Below are 20,551 nucleotides of genomic sequence, written 5' to 3'. Positions count from 1 at the left end.
CGGCCAGTACCGGCCAAGTGGCCCCTGGAAGGGACAACGGGCCCAAACGAACCGGTGTAACCGAGTGGGGAAGGGCGCCATTAAACCAAATACGATGCTGCCAAGCAGAAATAGGAATCTCCAGTGTCCTATATGGCGTATAATTCGCTGGGACCTGCTGGGAGTATAGGAGTGAAACGTACTATCGTCCGCATTCACCGTCGGCATAGTTATCCAAGAGTAAAACAACTCATAGGGATATGACGCATCGGCACTCACCACAAAGATAACAGCCATCCCATCGTCCGGCACCCCGATTGCGTCAAATGACGCCGGAGAGGTGCTCGACTATGCGCCGCAATAGGCACCGCAGCCATAAGGACACAGCATAGAAAAACAATCTATTATAACAGTACCACAAGGGTTCAAAACAGAAAAACCTTTTTAATTGACAAGCTTGATTGAACCTATTGAAATAACGTTTAGGTAGGTCAAAACCGTCACTCCCGTTATCCGGAAACAAAAAGTGAGGGCGTTGTGGACTAATATAAGCACTACTAAGGCATCTCAAATCATAAGACCAAACGTTAGGTGTGTCATGTCACAGGGATTCTGCTCATGCACAGAACTATGCGCAGGAAACCAGGACCTCAGTGAATTGCGGCATACCAAAAACTCCCCTCAGTGCCCAGAACCCCTATCCGACTAGCATCAGTGTCTCATTCGCTCTCCGTATCATCTCGAAGCGACCAATGATTACACAACCCAGAACATGTGACTTAGAGTACTCTCAGGAATGGTGGGAATTAGAAATACCTGTTCGTTATTATTCTCATATCAGTCCACAACAAGAGTAATCAGAGACACAGTAAAGTTTATAATGTTTATTTTATAAACTACGTGTCCTAAGATGCAGTACTTTGGCTAACATAAGCAGACAAATGATTAAGAATAAAACCATCAGCATTGTTACAATACCATAGAAAATGAAGGGAGAAATCATGTTACAAATGATAGTGGAAAACAACCACCCTCCCTTCACTAGTAAGCTACTATTATTAGACTAATAGAAGGTCTCTAGGTTTGAATGGGGAACCCCATACCGTAAATATCAGCTTAGGTGAATCACATCACACAATCAGCTTTGCTCTGTGTCTGGAAAAAGTCTTCTCCAAAGTGAGTATCTCATGCATGCAAACTGCAATATTAAAGGCGCTCGAGTTTCAGACATTTGCAGCTGTGTGCGTGTTATGACTAGAGCGTCGGCCGATCAACCTGAATTCATAAGCATACATTGTTTGTTGGCCCTGACTGTTTCTGCACACAGTGGTCAGACCAAGGTCGCGATGCACGTCTAGGTATGTGAACAACAGACCGTTCTCATGTGAAGAAAAAGCAAGCAAGCAGTTTTCATCTAATAACATCTATCTACAGTGTCGTGTGCAAAAGTGGCAAGATGGCGTTTTACCTTCTAAGATGCTTATGCTAACATATCAATGTGTGTACCTGGACCTCCGTCTCCACTACATTGTTGGACTATTGTAGGGGACTGGCTGATGTGGTTAATTCTGTGTCCCATCAGGTCGAGGCTGCGACTGCATCTACCTCGAGAGACCTGCTGCATGATCTAATCCCCGGAGACTGGGTTGTTGTACGCAAGCACGTGTTTAAGAGCTGTCTGGATGCCTGCTGGATAGGACCATATCAAGTTATATTGGTCACAAGTACAGCAGTTAAGTGTGGAGGGCTGCCAAATTGGATTCACGCTTCGCATACCCGCAAAGTTCCGGAGCCTGTGGAGGAATCACCCATTCCCCAAGTTACCAGAAGAACGACTGACTTTACAGAGAGAACCAGAGCACGGAGAAAGAGAACTGCCTGCGGAGGAGCAGAAATCAGAGCATAAGATTGACGACATTGTGGAAGAACCCTCTGAACCAGACCTGAGTGAACGGCATGGAGTAGAAGGGACAGACAAAGAGGAAGAACAGAGAGCAGATACCAGAACAGAAAAGCGGCCAACAAGAAAAGAAAGGCTAAATATAAGACTTGCATCTGAGAAAAATCTTTCTCCGAATCCCGAAACATCTGAATCTGAACAAAGTGAATAAGAAGAGAATCCAGATGCTCTAAGATGCTCAGGAAGAAAAAGAACACCGTCTCAGAAGTACGCATCTCCTGAGTGGACATATCTGGCTGCAGATGCAGAGCCCGAGGAATTCCGTGAGACTTGGAACTGGAACAGTGAGCTAAGGAGGGGACACCTCTTGATTGATATTCAGTTGTTAGTCCCGGGAGTTGAAGTCTTCGGAACACTGACACTGCAAGTTCCGAATCCACCCAGATTGAGTGGGCTGCGATTTTTGATCCTTAATCAAGTTGTTTTCCCTTATTTTGGTCGACAGCTCACTGCCTTGGAATTGTGAGAAATTTGTGCTGAAATCCTGCAAATGGTTCTCCAAATACTCTGCTCCAACCTCATTAGATATGAAGCTTGAACTGTGATCAAAGAACTCATTAGGCCTTAGAAAGAAGATAACCTAGCCCCAAGTGAAAGAAGATTTAAAATTATGGTCCTTTCATTAGAGAGAAGAATTCAGGATTAGGGCTGACTACTTCTCTACAATAGGCTTAGTATTGATTGACTAAATCTGGAAAAATTTGAGTGAGAAATCAAATAAGGACATTGTGATTTGAGATTAAGAGTACAGATAAAAAACAGAGACTTTCAACATTTCTTTGGTGTATCAGATACACAGTGGAAACATGGCTTCCGAAACATCTGGACGAAAACAAAAATATATTATTGGAACTCTTATAGCAATAGAACTGCTTGTCATAATTGTGGTGATTGTCACATCTTTGAGTGTGTCTTCTACTGATGAAAAGAAAGGGGAACGACCTACCCTTACCCCACCCGGTTCCAATATAGATATAGAAGAAGGTCCATCTATGAAAGATAAGGTAATGATCAAGGAAACTAGCCGTAGATTGCATGTGGATTTGTCAAAGGGTGATTTTACACTGAATGCATATGCAAGTTTGTTGTCTGAGTATGTAGAAACAATGGAAGCAAAAGATTGTTATGTGTGCATGCAATTACCAGCTTCAGTAGAAGAAGGCATACAATACCATCACTTGCCGTTGACTTATGGCATTACATGCAGTGTACTATTAAGTATGTTTTATAGTATAGCCCACTTTGAATATTATTTTTCAAATTATGATGTAGTACTCTCTGAAGTCCCAGTCCTCAAATACATGAACAAATATGATTATTACAAGAATGTAGAGTGCATGTCTAAGTCCTTCGTGCCTACCCTCACCTTAGATACGTCCTATACACATAGACATAATTGGACCTGTATGTTAACTGACATTGAAAAGAAATTTGTGGATCAGATAGAAGATCGACATAGGCAAACTTTGTATCGACCAGATCCGAAGCATAAGGTACTGCCATGGACCAAAGAAGAATTAGATCACAAAGCGGAAGGAAGTTCAGGACCCAAAGCTTTAGACTTTCAGCAGAAAAGAAAGTTGTGCATTAGACATCCGTCCACATATTATGACAAGTTATTTGTGGGTGAAAGTGATTGCAAGCGCATTTTTCTGATTGAAGAGTCCTTAAGAAAAGCACTATTGGATAAATTGACCATAGTGCCTAATGTTTATTTTGTATGTGAAAAGAATGCTTTTGTAAAACTGCCCAAGAATTTGTATGGGACATGTTACTTAGCCATAGTATTTCCCAAAGATATTCCATGTGGAGGATTTATGGCCTTTAGAAGGAAAAGGAGCTCACAGAGGAAAACGTGGTGTAAGTGCTGGAGAAATCATTGGTGATGTGTTTGGAGCTATGATAACTAGTCTAGGTGTGGTTTTGAATGATTTAAAAATTCGAAAGCTGGCAACGATAATGGATAAACTCTCCGTGAATACAGCACAAATCCTCTTATTAGTGGATGGTGAGATGGTCTCGATAAGGGCTATGATTCTTCAAAATGGTCTTGCTTTAGACGTCCTACTACCAAAAGCTGGAGGAATCTGTAAACTTTTGAGAGTCCAACAGTGCTGCACTTATATTCCTGACAATAGTCGGGATATAAGGAAATATATTGCAAATATTTCAGATATCCATCAAGAATTGCATAATTTGGCTGCTGAAGGACTCTGGGATCACATTGGCAAGGGATTCAGACAGATAGGCAGTTGGTTTGGCAGTTTGGGACAGGGAATGATGGGTTATATCTTGAAACCCATCATCATAACTGTAATTTGTATAATTGTATTATTGGGAGTTATCAAAAGAGCGCTTTCAACACTCTATTTTGTATGTGTGCATTATATTCATGGTTGTCATGCACCTATATACATTTATATCGTTTGCAGTGTTTTATGATCATGAACATGTATCCAGTAGACTCATTTAAACATTCATTGTAGTGCAATGTCTTAATATAATCATGTATTTATCGTCATGCCTGCATATACAGAGAGCAGGACGGTTGATAACCATATAATGTAACCATTTCATGTTTAAGTTGCCCGACTTCCTAGCCCAAGACTGAACTTGTTTTTGCACCCCCTTGGCTTCTCGAGAAATAAATAATGAAATGCATGTTGTTTTCAAGAAATAGCAGTGTTCTCATCCTACTGCAGGTATCGGAATGCCAACTCATTATTTTCAGATTGGAGAAGATACAAGGAATGCTTTGAAGACAGAAGCGAGAAGGGAAGATGTCTTTCGTGTCTGGCTGGTCTGGGAACCAAGGCCACTTGTTGAACAAAGGAATACTAATTAAAAGAGCGTGAACCTCCCCACATAGAAAAAGTTGCAATGTAAAGTTTTACCAGGATGAAGCAAGGAATCGACTTCTATATTGTATGATGTGCAGGGATAGAGACCTCAGACTTCTGCTAGCTTTCGGAGAGAAAGGAGCATCTTAGAACTCGCTCCTAGCCTTAAGTACCTTAACCCATGTGACGTGAGTACTTCTCAGGAAGTCAACACGGGCTGACACCTTTGGGAATAGATGGAAGGGTATTAGATAGCATCTCCTATTAGTATAGTGTAGGGACAGATTTGTTTTATTCCTAATGAGAAGAGATTTGACCTCTGCCTCTGTATCCTGATCCTTGAATTCAACATTGTATTCTTGTTATGCCGAATTACTTATATTCGTAGAATCAGCTCTGTATTGATTTTTCTATATCTATACATGCTAATCTTACAATGTGTATACATCGTATTATTCTTGGCCTTATAGTAAATTGACAAACTTAAAGACGGAGTCTGTGGTCTTTTCAGGTATGATATTGCCATCCTGATATGAAGTGCTTTTCCCTTACAGTACTTTGAGTAGGTAAATAAAAGATCCTGAGCACTAATTGTTAGGAGGAAGACAAGGGTGCAATTTAGCGTAATCACGCGTATTACAGGCCCTACTGAAATACAAGATTTTAAAAGGGAAAAGATATCTATGATATGCAGGTGTTAATGGGTGTTAGGTGTGCCATTAAGCCATATTACATGCACAGCAGGGGATCAATACGTTAGTCTTCTAGGCTAAAGGCAGCTTGTTCTGAATGTATACCAAGTCCAAGGACAGATCTCTCTTATATTAGCTCAGTTATTCAAGCAGACTCAGCCCATAGTTAAATAAAAAAGAAACTAGTTAACTAGAGCAAAAGCAAGTGTACTTGCAAATCATCCAATAAAATGTTCTTCATAGTACTGCATGGGTAAAAAGAGGTAACATGCACAGACATATCCTCTAGTTAGCTCAGGCATAGTAGTACGGCATCACAAACCCAATAAGGTCACACAGCAATTTAAAAATAAAAGACAACAAGTTATATCATCCTGTAGATTGTTGATTAGCAAAGTTGACATAAAGTAAATCAGAACTTCCTACCCTACTGCTCTTCATGAGATGTTCAACCAAACATGTACAAACCACAAACATTTCAATTCAGGTGAGCTGTAAACAGAATAAATAGTGTAATAACAGTAGCACAGAATTTACATTTTTACAGAACTCGCACTGCTCACGCATGTGGGAGGCAGTTGCGGCTGATATCAGGTGAAAGCGGTGAGGCAGCGCGGGTGACAAAAAAACAAAACAAGAAGTTACCTGGCTGACACTCAATGTTCTTCTGCTTTCTGCGTACTGCTGTGCACAGGATGAGGCTCCCAAACTCCCCTATGGCCAATCAGAGTGCTTCTCTCATGCTAGTGAGAGAAGCGCTCAGATGGGCCTGAGTGGGGTGGTTTTCGGCTCCATTGGGGACTGGAATCCTGCACCTGCTCTTCTCTCCACCCTTCACTGCAGCTCAGGTTGGAGAGAGGTCAGTGCGCATGTTGGTTTGGCTGTCCGGAGACAGCTAGCCAACCTGACATGCACACTGACAGCAGTGCCCACCTCTCCCCCTCTGTGCTTGCTGTAGTGCTGAGTGAGTATGGCTCCACCGCCTAGATACGGCTCCAAGAAAAAAAGAAAAAATTATCATTTGATTTATTTTTCAATTTCTGCAGCTGCAGGTGGGGGGCATGGGGGGTGAAGCTCCTCGGCCATAACGAAGGAGCCGCTGCTGGTAAGATGATGTCCCCGGAGTGCCTTTATGGTGTGAGGTGTGTGTTCTAGTTCTAGAAACACACTCACAGAGGTCTCTAAAAATCTGAAATGCTTAGCTCTGGACTGACTCACACCACCAGAGGAAGAACAGAGCAAGGGGCACGTTCAGTCTAAAGCCCACATAGCATTACTAAAAACATCATGGCAAGTTAAGAGGGTGGAAACCATGTCAAGGTCAAGGTGACAGACTGAAAAAATGTAATATGCTGGTCTCTGCTTTAAAGATATGTTAACAGTAAAAGACTGCATGCCTAGGTTTGGCAAGGCGAAATAGAGAGAGCCACTCTAGGTAAACCTCCCAGATATCTAGAATGACAAAACAGGCAACCTTCACTGCATTTAAAAAATCTTCTGGAGAAAGGACCTCAATCCTACTTGCATGCAAAATTCTGAAAAAACATCAGCAGCAATGCCCCAATGTAGTACCACCAAGGTGTTTTCTTTCCGGGTGGCTTTCACCACATGACACCTGGTGCAAATCAAGTGGGCAAATAGTGCACATTCACTCTTAGCTAAACAAAATGGAGGATAACGTGCAGTTGTATTTCAAATTAAAAGGGTTTCTATATTGGAAAACAAAAATACTAAGGGCCTTATTATGAGTTTGGTGCTCTTGGAGTGGGCCACCATGCCAGCGCCCTGCTCCAAGACCACCAAACCCTTACTGTGACCGCCCGCCGGATTCCGACTGGAATCCAGGTCGGGTGGTCCTGGGGCAGCTGGCCCATGATGTACTGTGTTATGGCTCATATATGAGCCTTCGCAAGTAACAGCAATGGGAACGCCATTTCATGTTTCTGCATGGCATGGACTGTTCAGTCCATGCCCTGCAGGAACTGAGGGTGCATGCATACATGGGGGCACACCATGTGGCCTCCTGCATGTATCCTCTGGTGCAGAGGCAACAGTGGGCCCTGTAGGGACCTCTTAGTTTCCTCACTACCACACTTTCAATGGCAGTTGCACTGCCATGAAAACTGTGGCGGTGAGGGAACGAGTAATATGCTTAGTCATGCCGCATAGACACAGCTAGCAATTTACCAGCCTCACACCGCTGTGGTTCTGTGGTGGTCCGACTGCCAAAGTTGAAATATGGCAGGTGGACCTCCAGTCTGGCGGTCCATGGACCGCCACCACAACTGCATAATAAGGCCCTAAATCCAGAATATCGACTACCATTATATCATCAAGCTTAGTATATATAAGTACGTATATATTGTAAAGGTACATAGATGTAAAGTTAAGAAAGGCAACTCAATGCTTACCTTAACAATTTAGTTATGGTTGTTTTTCTTGATGTTATAAGTGTGTAGATTGATGTAAAAAACTAACCCTGGGCAAAGCACTACGCTACGCTCGCGTAGTTTGTGAAGTTTGCGCTACTTCACACTACGCGAATTGCACGTAGCACAGTGCAAACACGCGTAGCGTAGTGCAGCGGTCATTTTTTGCTTGCTCTCGGTCCTCAATGTCAAGTTGGCGACCGCGAGCAAGCAAAATGACATCCCGGCGAGACTTTTTCCTCATTCGTGATCAGCAACATCAAGTTGCCGATCGCGAGCGTGGAAAATAAACCTCTCGGCGAGATTCTCAATGCGGGGAGGTCAGGTTTCTCATTACGAGTGGCCGAGTATGCTCGCGACAGCTCGCGATGAGAAACTACCAGTCTGCGTTGAGAAAGCTGCCGCTCGAGTAAAAATCTACTCGAGCGGCTGAAAACTACAGCTCGCACTGTGCAAGATGCTGTTTTCAATGATTGCACAGTGCCGGATGCTTGTCCGCACTGTGCAATCATTGAAAACGGCATCTTGCACAGTGCGAACAGGTTACTACGCAGTTCGCGAAGTGCTACGCGTAGCTCGCGTAGTGCAAAGGGCACTTTGCGTAGCTACGCGTAGCGCTACTTCGCGAACTACGCCCAGGGTTATAATAAACGTGATAATTGTTCTAGAACACCTTGTGCTATTAGTGTGTTATCTCTAATTTTGAGGTGAACAAAAGGAATCAGGAGCAAATTGCACAGAAAGTAAATACTGAACTTCCTTCCCTGGACAATCAGTGTTTTCTAGGGGGACTATTTGTACACAAAAACCTGCAAAATCTAGATTTTCCTAGATTTACAAAGGACAGTTTTAATTTTATTGAAGACATGGAGACGAGTACTATGACTTCTTAACTTGCTTTATTTTTCAACTGCAGCAGTCATGACAATTATGAAAAAACTGCCAGTCCCAGAAGACTTAGGGACAACAGCCTATAGGGGCAAAATTGAATTTCAACATGTCCACAATAAGGATACAACACTGCCTGTAACACTTATCTTGACTGTGAAAAATCCTATTTTCTTGCTGCTCACAGACAAGATAAGTATATCTCCATATCTATTATGCTATATATATATATATATATATATATATATATATAATATATATATATATATATATATATATTTAAGACATTGTTGGTTACAATATTATTGTCAGTATAATAATTGTGCATATTTAACTGACCCTATTCATCCCCCTTCCAGAAAATATCTCCAGTTCCAATGGCAGGGGGCAGGATCTAGGTTTTCTAGTCAATTCAGAGTCAGTAATCCTTCACTTACCCACATCCAAGGTCAAAGCAATCAAAGCTGAAATTGCTCACACTTTGCTCACACCTTCCATATCTCTCAGGATGCTCACCAGGATTGTATGTCTCCTATCTTCAGTGGTGTAACAAAAGCCCCTGCAGTGCGGGGGCCCTAGCTTCAGAGGGCCTCCTCAGCACAGTGCCATGGTCTGAGAACTCCTGAGTGAGTACGCAGGGGGGGCACTCCATTTTTCAAGTTTTGTTACGCCAGTGCCTATCTTCGTCAATTCAGGCCATTTTTACGGAACCCTTCATTATCAGGCTCTACAAAGTCTCAAAGTCAGGACTATTTTTATTCCGATCTGGTGCAATTGGATACTGAGTTGCCAATGAAGCTTCAATGGTGGATAGACCAATTTGATACCTGGAACAGAAATACAATATTTGCCTCAGCCCCAGATCTCTATTGGAATCTGATGCAAGCCTGACAGGTTGGGGCAACTGGTATGGTCAGACCTCGACTGGAGGTACATGGTCATTGACGGAGTTAAAACTGCACCTAAATTGTTTAGAGCTGCTGGCAGGCTCCTTTGCGATCCAGAATATCACAAAAAACAAAGCAAAGTGTTCTGTCCTTCTTCAAATGGACAATCTTACAACAGTGCATAATATATATCATCTAGGAGGCACATGGTCCAAACCTTTGGCACAGCTAGCAAAATGTTTTGGGAGTTTTGTCTCCATCACAGTATATCTGATCAAGCAGATTATCTTCCTGGTACTCTCAACACCATCGCAGACTGGCTTTCACGTGTCACAGTGAAGTTAGCCTATAACGGAAGTGGGTTGACCCATTGACCCATGCTGTATGCTGTGGTGGGAGGAAGAAAATGTTTGTGATATAATAATAGACCAGTGGATAAGAGGGCTGACTAAAAGCCACTATAAGTAAGTATATTATATAATTTTACTAAAATCAAGATATCTAATATCATACCTATAAAAAGACATATTTATTGTCTGTGGTTGTTGATAGGCCACAGTGGGTCAACCATGTGATGGCATTGGGAATCATAGACTGTTTCAATTACCCATGGCATTTAATTAAATCAACATCTATGTTGAGGATGGAAATAACACCCCGAAACTAGCAGAGGGGTGTTATTAGTTTGTCCAAAGGGGCCAGTTGTGTTTAGCCTCTGTATTATGGACAGTCTTCCCTCTGCTCCTTTGTCCTGTTATATGTCTTTGCCTGGTGAATAGTGGCAGAAGTAAAGGGAAAGAATATAACATTAGAACCTAAAGGCACAATATGTTTATTGATGTTTACTCTTGCTATGAGAGTTTTTGGTATGTTCTGGGGTGGCAGGGGGATTGGCCTGGTGCCGGCACAGACCTCCTGCTTTTACAATGGGGTTTTCTAAAGATAAACAGTTCTTTGGGGCAAGGATGTATTTTATCACAGGTGCATGAGCAGGGTTGATGCTTTGACATTCCCTGTCAGCTCTCTCTGTGAGAGAGCTATCTATTTGGTGGGTGTGTAGCAGTCTAGAGGTCTAGACTTTCTGTCCTTAACCTGGGGTTGTCCATCAATGGACAGTTTATTGGAGTGTGACTGTGTCATTCACAGCTGCTTTGGTTTTAACAAGGGGGGCACTGTTCCTGTATGCGGGGTGCAAAAAGTCACCCACGCAATGGGGTGCAAATAGTCACCCGTGCATTGAAGATCAGAAAGGTGAACATATAGAAAGAGACAGGAATTCCTAGGAAAGAAGGACCCATTTGGTGAAGTGGAACAAACACTTATTGTCATCTGTTGCCCTCACACACCCCAAGAGGTGTCATGCTTCATCATTGGGCAGTTGCTCCTCGTAGGGCCGGCGCTGCAATTCCCTAAGGGTCCCCCGCAGGGTCTCTTTATCGGAGATCTTTTTAAGGACTGCCGGATGGTGCATGTGGGTATGTGGGGTTAGGGTCCAAAAGAGAGTGAAAAAAGTGCGTGCAAGGTAGTGAAAAAAGTTAATAAAGGGTAAACATGCAGCCAATGTGTGAATTGTAAACCCTTGGCAGATAATCTGCTAGTTAAAATCTTGCCCCAGAGGCACACTATGTCCGGGTATCAAAGAGGTCATAGGTCAACATGTTTCGCGCCTTGTGTCGCCTTAAGGGTCGTTGGCGCTTCTTCAGGACCAGAGCAAAAATATAAAGTGCACGTGATAAAAATTATTGAACCCTCTAACTCAACAGGGCGAGGCAGTAACCTGTATACCTATAGTGTGGCTACAGCTGCATGATGAACGAACGCTCCTGATGAAAACCTAGGAGAGAGAGCACAGAGTAAACAACAGATCAGGGCATCAGTGACAACTTGATGCTTCATAACGTGTCACCTCTGTGTTCGCAGCAATATTTAGAGACAAAAAACAAAAAACAGGCACAGGAGGCATAAAAATGCGCTCAATGGGGCAATGGCCCGGTGCGGTGTTGCTGTTACACCATGCAATTCAGTCATGTGGATTGTGGTACCACTCGTAGCCCCACTTATATCCTACATGGAAGACTATGCCCAAAAGTGACAGCAGTTGATAGTATATGAATGTTGCTACGCCTGTTAACGGTACCGAGAGGTTGTTAGTTTAAAAGATGCTTACCTCATAACGTTATGAGGATACCTCCACCGGCGAGAGCAAGGAATGCCCGCACATTACTGGGCTGTAGAAAGAATAAACACAGAGATGCAGGAACAAAAACCAGACACAGGCTGTGCTGAGCAAATTGCTTGCCATGTCCAACTCTCTGCCACGGTGATCTACTTACAATTTTGCCGGGGTGTTATCTCCTCTACACCTACCCCTTCCAAGTCTCTGCCGGGAGTGGAAAAGTGGCAGCAAACGTTGTGATAATAATTTAATGAGATCAGGTGTGGGAGTTAACCATTTCCGGGTTGTCCCTGTTAATTAACTGGAGCGTGCATGCGCAATAGCAAGGGTAAAGAGCGCATGTGCGTTGTTAGGGAGAAGTACTCTCCAGTGCATGCGCAAAGGTTAGAGTGGGTAAATTTTAATTTTTCATTTTTCATAGGGTTCACAAAAATACCCACAAGTTACATTACCGGAAACCCACTACCTAGCTTACTCGTGCCAAAGTATTTGTCGCATGGGCGCCGCTCTCACTTAGTAGATCCGGGACCCTACCCCGTGCTGAAAGGAGCGAGAAGAAAGTCTGTGTTTGATAGTGCCTGTACCTTTGTGTGTGAATCATCCAAATCTTAGAAATTAAGACCGTAGGAGGACGGGGGGAAAAAATGAAGGGGTGTCCAGGGGTTGTGACCCTTACATACCCTCAGGACTCCTGTTTCCTCAATATCATATTCGAAAAGGGGGGGAGGGGTTTGGCTTTTTAAGGGTTGAATTCACATTCCGAAAATAATAAGACCCCAAATAAGAATAGCAATGCCTCATGTGCCCGTGAACAAGAAAAATAGACATAATAGTGGCCCTCGGCTGAACCGCCGTACATAGTTTAACACAACAAAAAAGAGGGGGGGCCATGGAGCTATTGAAGGTCCAGTGTCCATGCTCCAAAAGACTATATTAGTTTTAACAAGGGGGGCACTGTTCCTGTATGCGGGGTGCAAAAAGTCACCCACGCAATGGGGTGCAAATAGTCACCCGTGCATTGAAGATCAGAAAGGTGAACATATAGAAAGAGACAGGAATTCCTAGGAAAGAAGGACCCATTTGGTGAAGTGGAACAAACACTTATTGTCCTCTGTTGCCCTCACACACCCCAAGAGGTGTCATGCTTCATCATTGGGCAGTTGTTCCTCGTAGGGCCGGCGCTGCAATTCCCTACGGGTCCCCCGAAGGGTCTCTTTATCGGAGATCTTTTTAAGGACTGCCGGATGGTGCATGTGGGTATGTGGGGTTAGGGTCCAAAAGAGAGTGAAAAAAGTGCGTGCAAGGTAGTGAAAAAAGTTAATAAAGGGTAAACATGCAGCCAATGTGTGAATTGTAAACCCTTGGCAGATAATCTGCTAGTTAAAATCTTGCCCCAGAGGCACACTATGTCCGGGTATCAAAGAGGTCATAGGTCAACATGTTTCGCGCCTTGTGTCGCCTTAAGGGTCGTTGGCGCTTCTTCAGGACCAGAGCAAAAATATAAAGTGCACGTGATAAAAATTATTGAACCCTCTAACTCAACAGGGCGAGGCAGTAACCTGTATACCTATAGTGTGGCTACAGCTGCATGATGAACGAACGCTCCTGATGAAAACCTAGGAGAGAGAGCACAGAGTAAACAACAGATCAGGGCATCAGTGACAACTTGATGCTTCATAACGTGTCACCTCTGTGTTCGCAGCAATATTTAGAGACAAAAAACAAAAAACAGGCACAGGAGGCATAAAAATGCGATCAATGGGGCAATGGCCCGGTGCGGTGTTGCTGTTACACCATGCAATTCAGTCATGTGGATTGTGGTACCACTCGTAGCCCCACTTATATCCTACATGGAAGACTATGCCCAAAAGTGACAGCAGTTGATAGTATATGAATGTTGCTACGCCTGTTAACGATACCGAGAGGTTGTTAGTTTAAAAGATGCTTACCTCATAACGTTATGAGGATACCTCCACCGGCGAGAGCAAGGAATGCCCGCACATTACTGGGCTGTAGAAACAATAAACACAGAGATGCAGGAACAAAAACCAGACACAGGCTGTGCTGAGCAAATTGCTTGCCATGTCCAACTCTCTGCCACGGTGATCTACTTACAATTTTGCCGGGGTGTTATCTCCTCTACACCTACCCCTTCCAAGTCTCTGCCGGGAGTGGAAAAGTGGCAGCAAACGTTGTGATAATAATTTAATGAGATCAGGTGTGGGAGTTAACCATTTCCGGGTTGTCCCTGTTAATTAACTGGAGCGTGCATGCGCAATAGCAAGGGTAAAGAGCGCATGTGCGTTGTTAGGGAGAAGTACTCTCCAGTGCATGCGCAAAGGTTAGAGTGGGTAAATTTAAATTTTTCATTTTTCATAGGGTTCACAAAAATACCAACAAGTTACATTACCGGAAACCCACTACCTAGCTTACTCGTGCTAAAGTATTTGTCGCATGGGTGCCGCTCTCACTTAGTAGATCCGGGACCCTACCCCGTGCTGAAAGGAGCGAGAAGAAAGTCTGTGTTTGACAGTGCCTGTACCTTTGTGTGTGAATCATCCAAATCTTAGAAATTAAGACCGTAGGAGGACGGGGGGAAAAAAGGAAGGGGTGTCCAGGGGTTGTGACCCTTACATACCCTCAGGACTCCTGTTTCCTCAATATCATATTCGAAAAGGGGGGGAGGGGTTTGGCTTTTTAAGGGTTGAATTCACATTCCGAAAATAATAAGACCCCAAATAAGAATAGCAATGCCTCATGTGCCCGTGAACAAGAAAAATAGACATAATAGTGGTCCTCGGCTGAACCGCCGTACATAGTTTAACACAACAAAAAAGAGGGGGGGCCATGGAGCTATTGAAGGTCCAGTGTCCATGCTCCAAAAGACTATATTAGTTTTAACAAGGGGGGCACTGTTCCTGTATGCGGGGTGCAAAAAGTCACCCACGCAATGGGGTGCAAATAGTCACCCGTGCATTGAAGATCAGAAAGGTGAACATATAGAAAGAGACAGGAATTCCTAGGAAAGAAGGACCCATTTGGTGAAGTGGAACAAACACTTATTGTCCTCTGTTGCCCTCACACACCCCAAGAGGTGTCATGCTTCATCATTGGGCAGTTGCTCCTCGTAGGGCCGGCGCTGCAATTCCCTACGGGTCCCCCGAAGGGTCTCTTTATCGGAGATCTTTTTAAGGACTGCCGGATGGTGCATGTGGGTATGTGGGGTTAGGGTCCAAAAGAGAGTGAAAAAAGTGCGTGCAAGGTAGTGAAAAAAGTTAATAAAGGGTAAACATGCAGCCAATGTGTGAATTGTAACCCCTTGGCAGATAATCTGCTAGTTAAAATCTTGCCCCACAGGCACACTATGTCCGGGTATCAAAGAGGTCATAGGTCAACATGTTTCGCGCCTTGTGTCGCCTTAAGGGTCGTTGGCGCTTCTTCAGGACCAGAGCAAAAACATAAAGTGCACGTGATAAAAATTATTGAACCCTCTAACTCAACAGGGCGAGGCAGTAACCTGTATACCTATAGTGTGGCTACAGCTGCATGATGAACGAACGCTCCTGATGAAAACCTAGGAGAGAGAGCACAGAGTAAACAACAGATCAGATGAGCTGGAATGGTGCCTTGAAGTTCCCTGGTTGGATCCATTTGTAAATAAGTGATTCTGGTACATTTTATAATGAGGTGCCGTTAAAATAATTATGCATGCATCTACACAGACCTTTGTTGGCTATCAGAGCGTGCCCTGAGAGGGTGTAAATATAAATCTAATGATGCATAACAATGTTCTGTCATAAAGAATTCTTCAAAAAAATAAACTGGGTAACATGCGCTATATCATTACTATCTGTTATTTCGTGGGAAACCTTCTTGACTTACAACTGCCTCAATTCACTTTAACAATGCTGTATCATATGAGTGGTGCATTATTTTATATGATGAGAACGATTCTGCAACAATGCTCATTATTTTTAATTGCCCGAGTTCATGAACACACAAACCTCTTAGTAAATGGCTATACACTGATGCAACTAATATTTTACTAGGAGGGCTATAATGAAAGTTACTCTGCATCTATTAGATGTGATTCACACCCTCATTATGTCCTCTGTTCCTTACAGTGGGATCTGGTATGTGATTGGCGGACTATGCGGCAGGTGGCCCAGTCTATCTACATGGCAGGGGTGCTGGTTGGAGGAAATGTATTTGGGAGTCTCTCTGACAGGTGAGTTTCTGGAAATAAATGTGCCACTGACAGCCATAGCAACTGGAGGGAGACTAGCTTCTAGCAAAATTGGGAGATCTTTCCACTTGTTGTACCTCTGGAGGGCTCATAGGGCTGAGAGGAAGTATTCATCATATTGCAGCTGTACGCACAAATGCTATTAAGCCTTGAAAATTGAAACACAGTGAGTTTGAGCATTTGATGTGTGACAGCCACCCTCTTCATACTGAGCCAATTCCACTGTGTAGCTGTTTAGAAGTAGAAAACAATGCTTGTGGAGGCAACTGCATCTCAATCCTCTCTTATTGAGTTGCAATTTGCTCTGTGTATTTTTCTGAAAGTTGACATGTTTCCTGTCAAGATCCTGTTATCAACCAACTTTTATGGTTACAAATAATCCACATATTGCATCCCAACATTATCTTCCATATGGTAGAGGTTCGCCGCAAACCTCGAGATGTTTATTGCTTTACATAATTTTATTCGGTTCTCAAAGTGATTTGAACGAGGAGTGCCTCAAATTTATACTAATTATTTCAAGACCAGGGGGCGCTAGAGGGCGCACGGCAAGATGGCCGCTCTGTAGAGCAGCTCCACGGGCCGAGCCATCCATCCGATACATATCCTTGCCTTCCTGCCCATGGTGAACACCAAAAACATAAACAAGAAGCGGAGCACTGCGGGCTGATTTAGATTAGCTGATCCGCTTGCTGTGGGCTCATTTGGCTGAAAACAAGACTGGTGAACTATCGGGCCCGCACTGACAACATGGTGGCCCAGGACGCGCTCTGAGTACGGGACTGCAGTGGCCCACGAGCGGTGGTGACTGCGGCCCCGGGGCATCAGGAGCAGATCGCGCTGCTCTGCCATCGACCGGTGTGATGTTTGGATCGAGATGGGAGTGGCAAGTGACTCGGTGTGAGTTATTCTGGTAACTGAGGAGCGAAGTCACTCCGGGTCCTGGCCTGCGCGGAGCACCGGCTGTGTGCTGCCGGAGGCGAAGTGGACCAACCTGCCGTCCAGAGCTGCTGATTTGTCGTGGTTGGGACTGCTGCAGGCTTCTGCTGGGATTAGACCGGTCGACCAGGTGAGTGCCCCGGTGTAACTCTGTTATGTGTGAGGCCTACCTTGATACCGCTGCTGATCCTGCTGGTCCTGCTTCTGCTGCACCCAAGAGGCCTATAATGCTCCCCACTGTGAATCCCGGCAAGAGGCTGCTGCATTGAGGGATTACCGTGTGCGGAACACGCACTGGAGCGACGGCACTCGCTGCCTGGAACGGCTGACTGCGACTGCAGCCTACCTTGTGGCTGCATTCAACTGGGCCTACTCCTGTTGTGCAAGGATGGCCCTTACTCATCTTTGCCTCGAGGCCTGGTGGAGTGTTATCTAAGTGAGGACTTTGATGTTTACTAGCTGCGCTCGAGTGTGGTAGCGCCCCTGCTCAGACTTACAAGCCGGTGGCTCCTCTGTGGGAACTCTCTATTGTCTACCCTGGGCAAAATCGACTGAGGCCGCCCACACCGCAATCCTTGTTCTTTTCGCCCTTTGTAATTATGTGGAGGTGCGCGGTCCTTTGTGAATCGTAATCACCTGAGCCTCTTTCCCTGGCCTGCTACAGTGCTGCTGTGCTGCAGCGAGAGACATACACAACCCCATAATGTTCGGCAGAGCCTTCTACTGCTAGTATCCTTGCTGGGTGCGGACCCTCCTGCGACCTGTGTGGCATGCCGAGATATCTGGCATTGCGCAGCTGGCTGACTATTGCTTGTAAGGGCGCCTCTCACTCTTGTGCACCTCAACCCAGGGCTACCAACATGGGGAAAACTGAGCGCAGTCAGCCGCGCTTAACTTTCAAACCCCGCAGATGGAGGAAGACTTCTCAGCATGCAGTCTCTGATTCGGAAGCCGACATGCCCAGTGAGCACTTAACTAACATTGATAAAACCCTACTTGCAGTACAAGCCAGCTTACAGTCCAACAATGGGAAAATCGATAATTTAAACTTGCAAATGGATCATATGTCCACTAAGCTGGACAAGCATGCGATGCGCCTGGGGGAGGAAGAAACACGCATTTCCGATGCTGAAGACGGCCTGCACCAAGTGACCACTAAAACGTAATCTATGGAGAATGTATTGGCTGTAACACAAGCCCACAACGAGGATTTGGAGGACATATCCAGATGAAAGAACGTACGCATTACTGGCCTGCCTGAGTCTACGAACATGGGCCATCTTGAGACCTATGTGGAGAAGCTCCTCCAGGCGATTTTTGGTGCAGACTAATTGTCCCAGGTCTTAATAGTGGAACGGGCCCATCATTCTCTGTCTGCTCACCCCCCCCAGGCTCCCCTCCACGTCCCATCATAGCTCACTTATTGAACTATAGGGATAGGGATGCTGTCCTCCGCGTGGCTCGTGAAAAAGGCACCATCACCCATGAAGGGAATACTATTTCCTTCTAACCTGATTTCACCGCGGCCATACAGGAGGCAAGGAGAGAATATCAGCCGGTCAAAAAGTTGCTCATCTCGGAACGGATACCCTACGTGATGTTTTACCCAGCACGGCTGCGCATTGAGGTAGATGGAAAGCCCAGAATATTCACCACCCCCAAGTCGGCGATGGACGACAGCGGGGGCACCGCCGGGTCGGCAGCTGAACATTGAAATGGCTAGGTAGCGTGAGTTGTGGACACAGGTGCATTAATATCTTGTTCTGGTCCCACAGTGATCTGTATCTGATTGTATGTCCTGGAGGGCTGTGCCACATGCGGTACAGACTAAATGCAAGAATTTGTGCTATACAGATAATATTTCCCCTACTGGTTGGACTCGCAGTGCGTATTACTGTTAGGGGAATTTAGTATTGTTTTCTGATGTTGCAATACAGTGGGTAGGAAATGTTATCACCTCGCTCGGCCACCTCCTAGTACATCGGGAGGGTACTATGCTTCAGCGCTCCCCCCATGGGTGTTCAACTTAGTTGTGTCTTCCCTCGGCGCTGCACTTGGGAACTGTTTTGGGATGTTCGGGATGGCTTTGGCACATTGGGGATGCTAAAGTGGGTGGGGGGTGATGGTGGGAGGGTGGGGTTTGAGGGGCTAGTTCATGTGGCTGATTGCATTCTAAATGTTGTGAGGTATGCCAATGTAGCATCATGCATTACAGTTGAATCATGCTCGATATGTAACAAACTAAAGCTCTACATCTGGATTATACGCCAATTACTTTTCTAACATGGAATGTACGGGGACTTAACTCACCTAAAAGATCTGACAGGTCTTAGCATGTTTAGATGGCCATGAGATAGAACTTACCCTCATACAAGAAACACACTTGACCCAACGGTCTGAGGTACACATAGGAGCACAGTGGGCTGGTTATCGTTTAGCCTCCTCATACTCCTTCTATTCCCGGGGTGTAATTACACTTGTCAAGAAAAGTCTTCCCTTCACCATGATTAAAACTTGCTTGGATGACGCAGGTCGATATGCTATTGTTTATGGGAACCTGGCGGGCAGTTTGGTTACTATTGTAAACACTTACGGCCCGAATGTATATGATCCTGCCCTATTTGAACGCATCATTTTCACGCTGCGGACTTGGCCTGAAGCTGTGATTTTATGAGGAGGCGACCTCAATACATATTTAGATCCTAGTAGAGACAAATCTAGTGGCAGAGGGGGTCTGTCCCCTGGGGCAGCCCGTGTCATAAACGAGGGGATGGCTGAACTGGGATTGATAGATATATGGCGTCTTCGACACACAGAGAGTCTGGCGGGCACACACATTTCTAATGTGCATGGTAGCTGGTCTCGGCTTGATTACTGGCTGCTGCATGAAAGTGCAGGGGGATGGGTGTCCTAAGTGGAGGGTTTACCCCGCACACTGTCTGATCATAATCCTGTCCAAATTAACCTCCACATTCCACACACTGTCTGTCGAGCATTCACGTGGCGCTTTCGTTCTGAAGCGCTGTTGAACCCCCTATATGTTACAACGATCCGCGAGGCCATTGTACAATACTTTGACCATAACAAGGGTTAGGTTGATAGTGCTACGACCCTCTGGGAGGTGTTTAAGGCCACTATTCGAGGCACCTGCATTGGCACATCAGCTGGCATCCTGCAGGATTTGCGTGGAAAGCTCGCTAAAGTTGAAGCCTCTTTACAACGCCTCAAGCATGACTACGAACGTTCACCCTGCACTCAGACACTGGCGACAGTTAAAAAATCCATATTAGAATACAATGAGCTAGCCGAGGGGAGGCCTGGTAGATCTCTTGGCATCATGTAGCCCGAGCTTACGGAGAGGGGGGCGACATGGACGTTATTTAGCCCACAAGATTAAAGCTCATATAGACGGCATACTATCACTAAGATCACTGATGGGACTGGTCAGGATTATTATACTAATCAAGACATTCTAGCACAGTTTAGAAATTCCTACGCTGAACTGCATACCATGC

The 20,551-nt window shown here is 44.9% G+C and overlaps 1 protein-coding gene across 1 annotated transcript in view; it reads left to right on the top strand.

The window, feature by feature from the left end:
- Positions 1-20,551, top strand: part of LOC146798595 (solute carrier family 22 member 6-A-like) — an 814,343-nt gene that overhangs the window by 238,013 nt on the left and 555,779 nt on the right. Inside the window, exon 2 of the mRNA XM_085625903.1 lies at positions 15,976-16,079. Within this exon, the coding sequence (XP_085482029.1) occupies positions 15,976-16,079 (104 nt within the window). The remainder of the gene's footprint in view (positions 1-15,975; positions 16,080-20,551) is intronic.

Source organism: Triturus cristatus, chromosome 9 (assembly GCF_964204655.1).
Source record: "Triturus cristatus chromosome 9, aTriCri1.1, whole genome shotgun sequence".
NCBI classification, from domain to species: Eukaryota; Metazoa; Chordata; class Amphibia; order Caudata; family Salamandridae; genus Triturus; species Triturus cristatus.
The sequence above is the reverse complement of the archived record's forward strand: the minus strand, read 5'-3'. Positions and strand labels throughout refer to the sequence as shown.